Source organism: Gymnoscopelus braueri (genome assembly GCF_963280865.1).
Source record: "Gymnoscopelus braueri genome assembly, chromosome: 23".
Taxonomy (NCBI): Eukaryota; Metazoa; Chordata; class Actinopteri; order Myctophiformes; family Myctophidae; genus Gymnoscopelus; species Gymnoscopelus braueri.
Window position 1 is genome coordinate 33,628,069 of NC_137625.1, and position 13,835 is coordinate 33,641,903.

A 13,835-nucleotide genomic window follows, 5' to 3' on the forward strand; every position below is an offset into this window, starting at 1 on the left:
GGAAGTGGTTCAAGTAAAAAAAAATATCCTATCACACAAAGATTTGGCGGCCCCCCTGCAGTAACTCGGAGGACCCTCTAGGGGTCCCGGACCCCCTGTTGAAGACCCCTGATGTAAAGAAATAACTAGATCATGGGTCATCAACATTACAATAACCACTTGAACTCTATATCTCTATTCTGAGGGGAACATTTGCCCTTTTTTTTTCGATCTACAAGCTACAGTAATACTGTAGATCGGCTATTTTCGGCTAAAGAGGTTCAGTGTGGAGGGAATTAAGAGCAGACCAATTACATTTGTACAAACTTTAAATTTAAACAACATCTATGTACAAGTTTAATCTGCAGCACAATTTTATAAGGTAGTGAGGGGTCCCTGCTTCATCTCTGTCTCAGCTAAGGGGTCCTTGGGGCCTGAAGAATGTTGAACACCCCTGAACTAGATGCATTGTAGGGATCGCATGCACAATAAGACAAACATAATAACTGACCGTATGAAAGAAAGAAATCATGGTAAAACTCAACCAATTCAAAACCAATAAGATATTAATACAAAACAGAACCAACAAGAACCATGAATAAATCATGAATGTAAAAACGTACAGCCTCGCCTTTGTCTCCCTTCTTGCCGTCCGTACCCTATAACAAAAAAAGACCGGACATGCAGTGAATCATGACTTTCTACTTACTTAACACAGAAGGTTTTAATTTAATCATGAAGTCCGCGAGGAGGTGGTCAAAGGCTGTCCCGTTGCCAAATGCATGAGATCTCCGAGAGAGAGCCCTTTATGCACGCTTTCCATAATGTCTGCGTTTCTGCAGACTTTGACTGAGGGAATTACCCACGGGCCACACAGCTCATAGGTTTGTGAAGTTAAATGCGGTGTTACCACCAAATCCTCCAAACATCTATCATTACGCATGCAGAGATTTGTCACGCATGGCCCGGTTAAAAATGTCAACAAACAGCAGTGCTTTCTCACTGTCCTTCACTTCTGGTGATTGATATTGTCCTTCTAATACGTGAGGGCGCAGTGGTTTTTCAATTACTTTTCCGTTTATTTTATGTTTTTATTTTTTATTTATGAAAAAAGTAATTGGAAAGACAAGGCCCCCTCATGCATTAGAAGGCCAATATCAGTCACCAGATCCAAGGACGTGTATTTTCATTGAATCTAACATGGTTAAAATGGAGTTTAAGTTACAATGGGTGTGTATAGTCTGATAGAATGAATATCAAATATCTAAATACTGAATCAAGCAACTTTAAAAAAAAACTGTCACACAAAAGCCAGAGTAGACGTTAAAATGAACATGTCAAACATGTTTGAAAGTGAAATATGGCTTTGGGGTGGGGGGGGGGGGACATTGGAATTGGGACTGCAGTATGATTTATGACAGCATCACTTATCATGTGACCAGCAACTTACAGGCAGGCCACTCGTTCCGCTGTCACCTCTCTCTCCTGGGTCTCCGTTTCGCCCAGGTAACCCTAACGGACCCTGGTCAACATTTAAGGGAAAAAACCAAGAGAATGTTGTTTTTTGTTCCGGTTCAACATTTTATGCTAAAATGTGTGTGCCTAATAATACTATAACACTGGTGATATGAACAAACACAATCATAAGTCCAAGAAAAGCTAATAGGCTCTATGCAGAGCAGCCATATTGGAAATAAATTGGGCCTATTTCCTACTTCCTTCACAGGTCTTACCAATTATACCAATTAAGGCTCTGTTCAATTTAGTGTAACACATGTGGTTCTCAAACCTTTTAATTTCAAGGACCCCCATAACTCTCTTAAACTCTGAGAGTGCACAATATCAGCACCCTGACTCTGTTTGACCAGAATGGAACAGAGCCCTCATTAGTATCAGCGGTAACACCTGTGAAGGAAGTAAGGAAGAGGCCCGATTTCTTTTCAATACGGCTGCTGTGCATAGAGCCCATTCCCTACCCTAATTCCTCGTTCACCAGGCTCCCCAGATGGTCCTAGTTCACCCTGTAAACAGAGACGACAAATAACATGAACAAAAACGCTATAATAATGTTACATAATTGAGTTGAGAAAACAATGTAATGGTCGTTCAAAAAAAAGGATGATTATAATAGAGAACCGAAGTCTGACAATCACTGCCACAAGAGGCCACTATATCCCCCCTGGGTCATGAAGGCTATTGAAAATACCATAGGGTCTCAAAAGCATCGTGGCATACAGTATAAGAACTGTGTTCCAAAAATGAACACATGAGCCTGGCGATGTTACTCACAATTATGGATATGAAGCATCAACTGACGGTGAAAAAGTATTAAATTATCCAATGCAAGTCTCAGTAAACAAACTTACCCGAGTTCCTTGTTCTCCTTTCGAGCCAGGATCACCCTACATGCATGAGAAAAAAATATGATCCATACCAGTGCTTCTCAAAGAGGGGTTCGAGGACCCCCAGGGGTCCTTGAGGGGATTCCAGGGGGTCCCCGGCCTGGCAAAATGTGTTAACCCATTTAGACCTTGAAAGCCTATACATTGTTATACCCTTCAATCCGGGAAAGCAACTGTGTCATTTTAGATGTACATACATGATTTCTTTTTTTTGTATAACTTTTTAAAATAGGCCTCACGTCTAAATGATCAAAATCAGTTTAACCACTGTAACCCGATATAAATTACATTGCCTAATTGAAAATAGACGATCTACAAGCTCACAACACGTTGTAACGTGCCGATTGTGAGCTTGAGAGATCTGCTATTTTCTTGAAATAATTATCTTGAAAGAAATTATGAGCCAAGTTCAGCGAACATAGAAAGAACACAACAGGAGCAAAACAACTATGGAAAGACATTTTAACATGCTGAACAAGGAACATCTAAACTGACCGTACAAATGTTCTTTACTTTAATACATTTTGTATTGCTTGAGTTCCCATCTTGGTCGCAAGCCAGGGAGTTCCTTCTCCAAATTAAAACTCAATGGATAGACAGGATACTGTAGACTGTAGACTGACGTTACCAACTGAAAGTGATGATTATGAAGGTGGGTGACAGGACAGTGGTGGACAGTAATGAAGTAGGCTACATTTACTTGAGTAAGTAAGGAATTTTGAGTATCTGTACTTTGAGTATTTGTATTTTTTGAATACTTTGGATTCACTCCACTACATTTCAAAAACAAATATTGGACTTTTGACTCCACTACATATCTACAGTAGGAAGTTCCATTTCAAATATAGTGAAAATAGCTGACCTATAAGCTCACAGTGCATCGCAATGTGTTTTGAGCTTGTAGATCGGCTATTTTCACTATTATTGTTGTATTATTTTTTGTACATTGTATTTTTTTTAATACTTAAAGGCATACTAGGTAACGTTTTCAACAAAACTAAAGTTAAATTGTATATCTTTTGTGAGTGGCAAAAGTTTCACAACACCCACTCCATGAATTTCACCCCCGGAAGCCTTTTATTTATATATTTTATATTGAACGTGGACTGGGGGGACTTTCCCGGGGAAATGACGTCATCTGGACGGAAAACGGAGGTGGAAATGCACTGGTTTCCTGTTTGGCCAGGAACTACCGCAACGGTTTCCTGTTTGGCCAGGAACTATCGCGCAAATAACAAAAAGGAACCTCACGCTGATTTTAAGAGAATGTAGGATTAGAAGATCGAAAAATAACAGAAAAAGAAAGCACAGCTCATGGTAACTAATGCTCCACTGGCTAAGAGAAACGATCCGTAGATAGTATAAAACAATTAAAAAAACGCTATTTGAAACGCTTCCGGCTTCCGGTGAAAACGAATGGAATTCTGGGTAATCGAGGACCACGGAAATTGTATGCAGTGACGGTAGTGACCAGCAGAGGTTGCTAAAAATCGTTAGTTGTGAATTTGCATTGTACAACTTTAAGTATTTTTTTAAAGCATTTATTCCAGTACTTTAACTCAAGTACAAGTTTGACAGAGCAACTTTCACTTGTAGTCGAATAACATTTGACCTGGAGTATCAACTTTGACTAGTACTGGTTATCTTTTGAGTACTTTGTCCATCACTTTGTCGCAAAAGAACAAACTTAAGCCTGTTGCTGCTGCTGGAAGTCATTGATCCGGCTCTCCATCTCAGGTCTGAAGTGCCTGATCAGTCCCTGGACGGGCCACGCGGCTCCGTCCCCCAGCGCGCAGATGGAGTGGCCCTCGATCTGCTTACTGATCTCCCAGATCATGTCGATCTCCGACGGCCGCGCCTCGCCGCGTACGAAACGCCACATCATCTTGTCCATCCAGTCCACGCCCTCCCTGCACGGCGTGCACTGGCCGCAGCTCTCGTGCTTGTAGAACCTGATCAGGCGCGCAACGGCTCGGACGACGTCCGTGGACTTGTCCATGACGATGAGGGCGGCCGTGCCCAGGGCGCTGTCGGCTCGCACCAGGTCGTCGAAGTCCATCAGCACGTCTTCGCACACACGCTTGGGGATGAGGGGCACGGAGGATCCGCCGGGGATCACGGCGAGGAGGTTGTCCCAGCCGCCGCGCACGCCGCCGCAGTGCCTCTCGATGAGCTCCTTCATGGGGATGGACATGGACTCCTCCACCGTGCAGGGGTGGTTGACGTGGCCGGAGATGTTGAAGAGCTTCGTGCCCGAGTTCCGTTCTCTGCCGAAGCTCAGGAACCACGAGCCGCCGCGACGACAGATGGCCGGCGCCACGGCCACGGTCTCCACGTTGTTGACGGTCGTCGGGCAGCCGAAGAGGCCCACGTCGGCGGGAAACGGTGGCTTCAGGCGGGGCTTCCCCTGCTTGCCCTCCAAGGACTCGATGAGAGCCGTCTCCTCTCCGCAGATGTAGGCGCCGGCGCCGCGCACCACGAACACGTCGAAGTCGTAGCCGGAGTCGCAGGCGTTCCTGCCGATCAGGCCGGCGGCGTAGGCCTCGTTGACGGCCACCTGCAGGTTGGACGACTCGTTGTAGAACTCTCCTCGGACGTAGATGTAGGCGGCGCGGGCTCCCATGGCCCTGCCGGCCACCAGGCTGCCCTCCAGCAGCTTGTGAGGGTCGTGGCGCAGGATCTCTCGGTCCTTGCAGGTGCCGGGCTCTCCCTCGTCGGCGTTCACCACCAGATACTTGGGCCTGCCGTCGTCGCCGGGCTTGTTCATGAAGCTCCACTTCATGCCGGTGGGGAAGCCGGCCCCGCCGCGGCCGCGTAGCCCGGACACCTTGATCTCGTTGACGATCCAGTCCACGCCCTTCAGCAGAATCTCCTTGGTCTTGTACCAGTCGCCTCGTCTCAATGCTCCCTTCAGCCTCCAGTCGTGACGGCCGTAGAGGTTTGTGAAGATCCTGTCCTGGTCCGCCAGAGGGCCGTATCTCGTCTTCTTGGGCGCCTCCTGAGTTGCTGTGCTGTTGAATCTCAGGATTGAAGTCACTCCGCCTTGACTGACAGCGGCTGGGACGCGTACCGCCGCGCTCACGACTGCCCGAGACAGGGACAGCATCCTCTGCTTCAATATGTAGCCTGACTAGCGTACAAAACGTAAAAACGGACAAAAGTCTACCAAAATATGAGAAATATTGCTTTACCATAAGCTGATGTCACTGATGAAGTCATGCTCTGACATCGCTCTCTGATGTGACAATCTCACGTGGGTGATGCCTTGCTATCCTATATTAAAATTGACTAATGGGAGGGCGGGCCGGACGGACCTATGACGTCACTCTGACTTAGCCATAATAAGGAGTTCCCAATGCAGCTACGCCCAAATATGGAGTGTGTTGTCTAACCTCAATGCGTCATCATGGCATCAGCCGCAAACAAATCAGTCAGCTCCATATATGGACACAAAAGGGGGCATGCCCATATAAATTATGGCCATAAAAGGGACAAGGAATAACAGATTCTGGTTGTCCAGAGATCCGACCACTATGCCCATATATGGTCATATGCGTATATGGCACCGACCGACTTCAAACTCGGCACGCGCAGAGAGAGGCAAGGACTCGAGGGAGTGCGGTGTCTGCCGTCGTGTACTTTGGATATCCAGTTGTCCAGCACCACCGATCCAACTAATATGCTCATATATGGGCATTCCAAAATATGTGCATATTCTGATGACATCAGGGATCTCCATATACACAAAAGGAACACAGACAGACGGGTACAACAGGTACTCTGACAAAGCTCCTGACAGTATGACTCAGACACATTGGTTGGATCGGCGGTGCCACGTAGGTGTGAGGGCCGCGTGGCGACCCAAACCTCTAGTTGACTAAATTGGGGAGAAAAGGCTAAAAGATATATAAATAAAGTCTGAGATCCACAGTGGAGCCACACAACAGACATTATGTGGAGATCTGAGATCCACATAATGTCCTAGATAAAACCATAATTGCAAATCCAGTAAACAAAAGTATAAATTACTTTAAGAAGGCATACAAAAATATTATATATATATATATATATATATATATTTTATTATAATTTGTTATTATGATTAATCTTGATATTGATGTTTTCTTTGAACATTGAGCGGAAATGTTTGGGTTGTGATAATTATAGAGTTTGCATTAGTGTGAGGGGGTATCGTTTACAAGTTTACATTTAGTGTGTCTCAAAGAATATGAATGCATTAGCACGATAAATAATGGTAACACATCAATGACAAACACCTCGCGTCAGTCACTGCAGGATTTACTTACATCTTTACCTCTTAGTCCTGTAGCTCCGTTATTGCCGGGGAACCCGACACCCCCTTTGTCCCCGTTAAAACAATCTTGTCCCTAAAACAGAAGACATCAGTTCTGATTCATTCATCGAGATCAACATCCACAGCAAATTGTCGCTGTCGGCCAGAAACCATAGCACTTGCCGTAGCACTTGTCCTAGCCTTGACGACCTTGCAGGCTTATGCAAAGGCTAATGTAATTTAGATAGCATTTTATGTAGACAGATTCATTTGCTGACCTGGCATCCTATAGTTTGTATAGTTTCAATGTACAGATTTGTATTTATTTTTTATAATATAATGTTTAGACTGATGATAGGTTCTTGGTTTACCTATGATCTTAGATTACTATTTCTATGTATTTTATTACCTTGTGTTTACCTCGCTTACTGTAAATCGCTCTGGATTAAATTGTAAATTGTAAACACTTTATCTCCAAATTTCAACTTTTTCAAAAAGTAACAGTTTTGGACATTCGGGTTTGCACCCGACAGCAACAAAATACCTAATATGCATACAAATATTGTCGTATCTCCATGTTTCATCTTTCATGTTTTGCCCCCCACACATGGTGTCACATTGCAATGCATTGTGTGAGCGTGTACATCTGCTATTTTGTTTCATTTTTATTTAAGTGTCACCTATGACACAACTAATAATATACCCAAAATGGGGAGGCCAGGTGTGTCCGTGGGGTTTATAAATATTGAACCAATAAAAAGCATTAACAAGAGCTTGTGACTAAATAATAACTACATTGGATCCATTGGAACACAGGTTCTTTTTTCCATTTCCTGAAAAGTAACCGTTTTGGACACAAGTACAAGGTTTCCACAAGACAGTGACAAAATGCCAAATTCCTTCCTCAGATGAATTCCAAATGGATGTACATGGGCGTGTGCTTAGTGCTTACCTTTGGTCCAGGTTTGCCGGATAAACCAACATTTCCCTGCAAAGGAAAAACAACATAAATTCCACTCTACTGCGTCTTCACTTTGATCTCTGCCTGATGACCAAACGCCTAATATCTTGCCCTGGCCAAGGGGGAATTCCCCTTTAGCCTAAGATGTTGGCTTTCCACGCGGGAGACCGGGGTTCGAATCCCGGGCGTTACATATACATCGCTAGAGAGGATTACACGTTACTGAATCGCATTAGATCACCATGGTTACAACAGAGGCTATAGCTGACGCAACCTATTGAATTTCATATTTGGACATGGTTGGCCCACTGTGACCCATATTATATGGTCATGGTACCATACATTCGAGACTGGCCTGACGCGCCTGAATGGAATTTTCTAAATGAATGGGTATGGGCTAACGGAGCCATACAAAGTAATGGCTCCGATGTGGTGCACTGAAAAGAGCTGATACGCTTTGTGAGCTCGTAGATCAGTTATCTGGGGGCCACTAGTGGTCCATGGATGACTGACAATTTAATAATATTATTATGACTCACCCTCTCACCGTTCTCTCCCTTTGGTCCTTTTTGCCCGGGAATGCCAAACCCAGGACTACCCTGCATGAACGAATAGCAAAACACAAGACCTCTTCAGAGTTCAGACTGACCTTTTCTTATCATCTGAGAGGACAATAGAGTTATGTATTAATACGATATAAACAATAGGGTGTGTTATTAATTGTATCAACTAAACCTTGTCGCCTTTGACTCCTTGTTGACCCTTTGTTCCTTGGGGGCCAGCAGGTCCAACCGGACCAATGTCACCCTGAGAGGCAGCACACACACACACACACACACACACACACACACACACACACACACACACACACACACACACACACACACACACACACACACAGGCCATCAATATTTTAGGTCAGGACATCATTTTTATGAATACCATTTTTACACGTCTCCTTTTTTTTTACGCGAACCAGAATTGGTTTCTAATTGCAACGGTCCTTACACGCCATGGGCGGCGCGAATAAACAATACCAAAATATGCATTGGCGAATATTACACAATAAAGTTATTCATTTGGTGATGCCTAAAAAAAAAGGACCTCGTTTCAAAAAAATAAAATAAATAATGCTTCTCTTGAGAAAACATGGGAAATTGTCCCCACAATGTCAAAATGACTTTAATTGTAATCTTTCCATGTCCACTCTTAATGACACCCTGTGGATTAAAAATAAAAGGGGACCAAGGGGGGTAGCCTATGGTAAATGGACTCTGGTGGATCTAATCCCACTGCCAAAAGCTAACGAGATAAAATCTTAATTGTGTTTGACAGTGAGAGAACGCCACCAAACAGTTAATTAAGCATCAAGCTTCATCAGGCAGTTGAATAGTCTCTCCGTTAAGATTAATTAATCATCATGCTTCATCAGGTAGATAGAATAGTCCCTCCATTAAAGGATGACTTCACCAATTTTCAACCTATCTTCATATAATTGGTCCTCAATGATGCTCATTATAATATGGTACAATTTCTTTCTACTCGGTCTGTGTCTCGTAGCAGGGCTGTGGACACTTCAGAAACCCGCCTACCAGTGACATCATCGTTGTTGTTTTTTTCAAACATGGATTTTTCTTTTTTTTTATGCGAGAACAATGGCTTCCATTATAGCGCGCTAACTTTCCGGGAATAAAAAGCCTGCAGTTTCTATTAGCTTGGATTCCCCGCACAAAGCTCACACAAAAGCATGAAAAGTAGCAGATGTGCAAGCTTGGAACGCGGCGTGACGCGTTTTGAGCTTGTGGATCTGCTACTTTGATATTTGATATTTTAATGGCATCATTAATATGATATTTTAATCCAGCAGGAGTTGTGTGGAGAGAGAGAGAAGAGAACTGGAAATGGAGAAACAAGTACGACGGATTGACGTTTCGCCGTGTCATTGGAGTGCTGAGAAATGTTGATGGCAGCTCAACATTGTAGCTTTTGTTGCTAACGCAGCGATAAAGTGTCGGGCATCAATTTGTATGTCGTTGCCGTCGGGCAAAAACCTTGTATCTCCTTATTTAACCTTTTGAGTGTTGCACAAAATAGCAGATCTACAAGCTCACAACGTGCCGCATCGCTGTGAGCTTGTAGAAAATGTTTTTTAAATGATAATAAAAAAGTAACAGTTTTGGAGATAGCCTACAAGGTTTCCTCCCGACAGCAACGATGTTCTTGTCGCTGGCTTCGATTGAAAATTACTTACAGCATGAAGTTAAATGTCTCACATTGGGAATAACCCTTGAATAGACAGATGAACACAAACTACTGAAACATAGGAGTTTTTGTGTAATAAACTCTAAAGGTTAGAGGAGTGGGTATTGGTTTCAAACCCCACAAACAAAAGCCATCTTCTCCTTCTGCAAACTGCTGTCGTGCCTTTGAGCAAGACACCCGCAGTCTATGGTTGACTTACCCTGGCCCCCTTCTTTCCAGTCGGACCAATTATCTGTTGTGATAAAAAAAAAAGAGAAGAAGGATGTTTGATACTGTTTATGGCACAGCATGGGAGTAATGCAGATCAAAACAATATCCTAAGTCTAATGTATGTCAATATTATTCAAGTAATCTCCCCCAGCATGAATGAATCCCAACATTCCTGTGTAGGCGATACTGTAAGCCGGCCTTCACATAACATGCACTTTTGACACACACACCTTTTTGTTTTGTTTATTTTTTGTCTATTCCCTATTTGCTTGTTTGCAGCATGGATTTTACACCCTTAAAAGTCATAACATTGTCACTTTAGAAATGTGCAAAAACCCCTGTATACAAGGGTACCCTGTATACCCTGTGCTTGTTTACTGTTGAGTGAGAAAACAATGTTGCACATCAAGCTAATCATATGGGAACCCCCCAACATTATTTGGGGACCCGACCTGAGGGTCCTTCCCCCCAGTTTGGGAACCACTGGTCAACTCTTATGATTGTATTATACTGAAGGCTTCAGATAGATAGATTAACGTCTGCACTGGACTCTTTGTTTGGATCAAAAATAGACAAATACATATGATGAGATGAGTCAGTGTCAGTGAAGTGTATAATTATTATCATCAGTAATCATGTAATTGGTATTCAGGCATAATCATGTATTTCAACTATGTTGCCATTTTTCTATTTTCAAACTGCAATCATGTCAATCGTAATTCTATATAATCATGTGTGCCAACTTTATTGGCTAATTGTTGTTATAATAATGTTTTAATTGTGTTATACATAGGTAGAGGCCTCATAAGCCCTTTGGGCTTCTTGTCTTCTCCTGCACTTTTCCTTTCTATATTTTTTTATATTGTTTTTACAATTTGTGCTAAATAAATCAAATGAAAAAAAGTTTAGCTATGTATGCCGTCACATTATTCTAGATGGTTGGAATGCCATCACATCTCGTTTGGGAGGAATGTGATTGTTGAACAGCGACAGCCATGCGTAAAGAAGTGTTACTATACTGAAGAAACCAGTGACCATTCTCTAAAAGCATGTGAGGGTTTCTCCTGAAATGTATCCTTCAATCAAACTCTATAAATAATCTGTTTGACCTCCAGTTCAAACAGCACCACCCGGTGCCAGATAGTGTTGATTTTGACAGCAAATTTTGATTCAGTTTTAGTCATAGTCTTTTGAATCAAATTCCATTTAGTTGTAGTCATATTTTAGTCATCTGAAATGTTTTACTGTTAGTCTAGTTTTAGTTGACTAAATATCATAAGATTATACAGTAGTCGACTTAATCTACAGTTGATTTAGTCGACCTAAAATGTATTTTGGTGCTGCCTTGCTTGCATCGTAATGGCTGATGTTACACTTGGTTGCATGCTGAAAGTAGCCGATCTACAAGCTCACAACTGCAACGTGTTGTGAGCTTGTAGATCTGCTATTTTCAGGGCGCACAATCAAGCATAAAATGACTTGTCCTTTAGTTCTACTGGATCTCTTCTCCACTCGTCCCTCCCTAAATTTTTTGTCTAGTTTTTATTTGTTGACGAAATTGTCATTGTCATTTCGTTTTCGACGAACATTTTTCGTCATAGTTTTAGTCGACGAAATCAACACTGGACAAAGTCTTGATCAACCTTGGCATGTTTACAGGATGAAAGAATGCTGGATGATTTCTCTTACCCCCTTGGCAGGGTCCCCGGGAGAGCCTCTCTGACCCTCGTCACCTTTCTGTCCGTTCGCTCCCGTCAGTCCCTGAAATAATCAAGAATTGGATCCTTTATAAAAAATTGAATGTACATGCTACCTTGGTCAAATACTCAACTTAACCATTCAAACCCTACACTGAAACTCTTTGCCGAAAACAGCCGATCTACAAGCTCACAGAGCATCACGTTGCGACATGTTCGCCCCCCCTCCAGACAGTGGTGTAAAGTAACTAAGTATATTTACTCAAGTACTGTACTTAAGTAACATTTTGAGGTATTTTTACTTTACTGGAGTATTTCAAATTTGCAGTACTGTTACTTCTACTCCACTACATCTCAAATATTATATTTTTACTCCACTACAATTATTTGAAAACTTTAGTTATAGTTACTTATAGTTACTGTACAAAACATACATTAACCACATCAGCTATTTTCTACAAACTCACAATGTGTCGCATCTATTGTAGATCTGCTATTTTCAAAAGATTTTTATACATTTGAAAACTTGTGAAATGGGACATTCTTTATAATGAGTACTTTCTACTTTGGTACTTTAAGTACATTTTGATACCAATACTTGTGTACTTTTACTCAAGTTTTTTTTTTATTCCGGAATTTTACTTGTAACAGAATATTTCTACATTGTAATATTGATACTTTTACTTAACACATTGAATGCCAAAAACGGTCCGGACCGTTTTTGAGGATCCAAACGAGAAGTGCCGAAAACGGTCCGGACCGTTTTTGACCCAATTCTATTTTTATACATGTGGGCCACGTGGGGCGCTAAAACGAAACTTTGACATCACCCAAGGAGTTTCTGAGAAGAAGAGGCTGGATCTGGCTCCATGTCAAAAATCCTTCCGGTCGGCGTTTTAAATGTTATCTCCTTGACTAAAAGCTTAATATCTCCATTTCTTTTTAATCTGGTGGAAACGAGCCGTTTTCGATCGGCGATCACGCTGCAATGGAGGATCGCGTTAGAAATATTATTGTTCCAGGCGTTAGTCGGGACCCTCCGCCGTCTCGCACGCACGCTTTGTTTACATGCACTTCTGCGTCGGGGCTTCCACAGCACGAAACGTATAACGCAAGTGGATGGAAGAAATGCAGGCACTCAACGTATAATATTTTAATAAACCTCTGGCACCCAATGTGTTAAGTAAAACATTTTAGTACTTTTTCCACCACTGCTCTAATGGAAAGAACCAGAACAAAACACAAAGAAGTGTTATTGAACTGAAAGAATCACAGGGCTGGTGGTGCTCATGGGTGGACATGTTCATGTTTCATTATGCTGCCTTCAAATTAAAAAGCAACGATGCAAGACATGACAGCCGGTCCACCCACTGAGGTCTGACACCCTGTGGCCTCGTCAAAAGGATACAATTATAATATAGCCCTCCGTATACCGTATATAGTAATTGAAATATGTGGGCTGAATGAATAATAAAAGAAAAAGGGTTCATCAATATGGACGTTTCTCGGAGGAGATCGACGATAGTCGTCTACTCCAAGGGTTGAGTTCCCAAACTTTTCAGGACGCGACCCCCCCAAAATAATCGTATTTGAACTGGGGACCCCCACCCACCCTGACAAGCACTTGGAATTGTAGGCATTTACATTTAGTTTGACTCGGTTCCAAAGATAAATATCGTGAAAATGGCAATGCAAGGCGTTGCGAGCTTGCAGTTTGTCTATTTTCACAATGTTTGCCTCCTTCTTACGTAATATTTGACAATTTGGCCAATTTGGTATTAAAAAGGTCTTTAAAGTCATTAAATTGTCACTTTATAAATGTGCAAATACCCTGTATACACTTATACTGTATGTTGGTTTGTTTACTGTTGAGTGAAAAAACAATGTTGCACATTAAGCCAATCCTCTAGGGACCCCCCAACATTATTTGGGGACCCCCTTGGGGTTCCTTACCCCCAGTTTGGGAACCAACCACTAGTCTACTCTTCTACTTTATAATTGTTTTATACTGAACGCTTCAGATAGATAGA

The 13,835-nt window shown here is 42.3% G+C and overlaps 2 protein-coding genes across 2 annotated transcripts in view; both read right to left on the reverse strand.

Annotated features, from left to right (window-relative positions):
- The window catches only part of col7a1l (collagen type VII alpha 1-like), a 161,194-nt gene that overhangs the window by 73,044 nt on the left and 74,315 nt on the right, over positions 1–13,835 (reverse strand). The window contains exons 43-52 of the mRNA XM_080421195.1: positions 11,798–11,869; positions 10,098–10,130; positions 8,372–8,443; positions 8,176–8,235; positions 7,628–7,663; positions 6,689–6,769; positions 2,346–2,381; positions 1,956–2,000; positions 1,430–1,501; positions 603–638 (exon numbers count right to left, since the gene is read on the reverse strand). Of these exons, the coding sequence (XP_080277321.1) occupies positions 603–638; positions 1,430–1,501; positions 1,956–2,000; positions 2,346–2,381; positions 6,689–6,769; positions 7,628–7,663; positions 8,176–8,235; positions 8,372–8,443; positions 10,098–10,130; positions 11,798–11,869 (543 nt within the window). The remainder of the gene's footprint in view (positions 1–602; positions 639–1,429; positions 1,502–1,955; positions 2,001–2,345; positions 2,382–6,688; positions 6,770–7,627; positions 7,664–8,175; positions 8,236–8,371; positions 8,444–10,097; positions 10,131–11,797; positions 11,870–13,835) is intronic.
- LOC308080105 (NADH dehydrogenase [ubiquinone] flavoprotein 1, mitochondrial-like) lies at positions 4,069–5,487 on the reverse strand (the record flags this gene model as incomplete). Its single annotated transcript, XM_080421850.1, has 1 exon — positions 4,069–5,487. The coding sequence occupies one exon, from the start codon at positions 5,485–5,487 to the stop codon at positions 4,069–4,071; it is 1,419 nt and encodes a 472-aa protein (XP_080277976.1).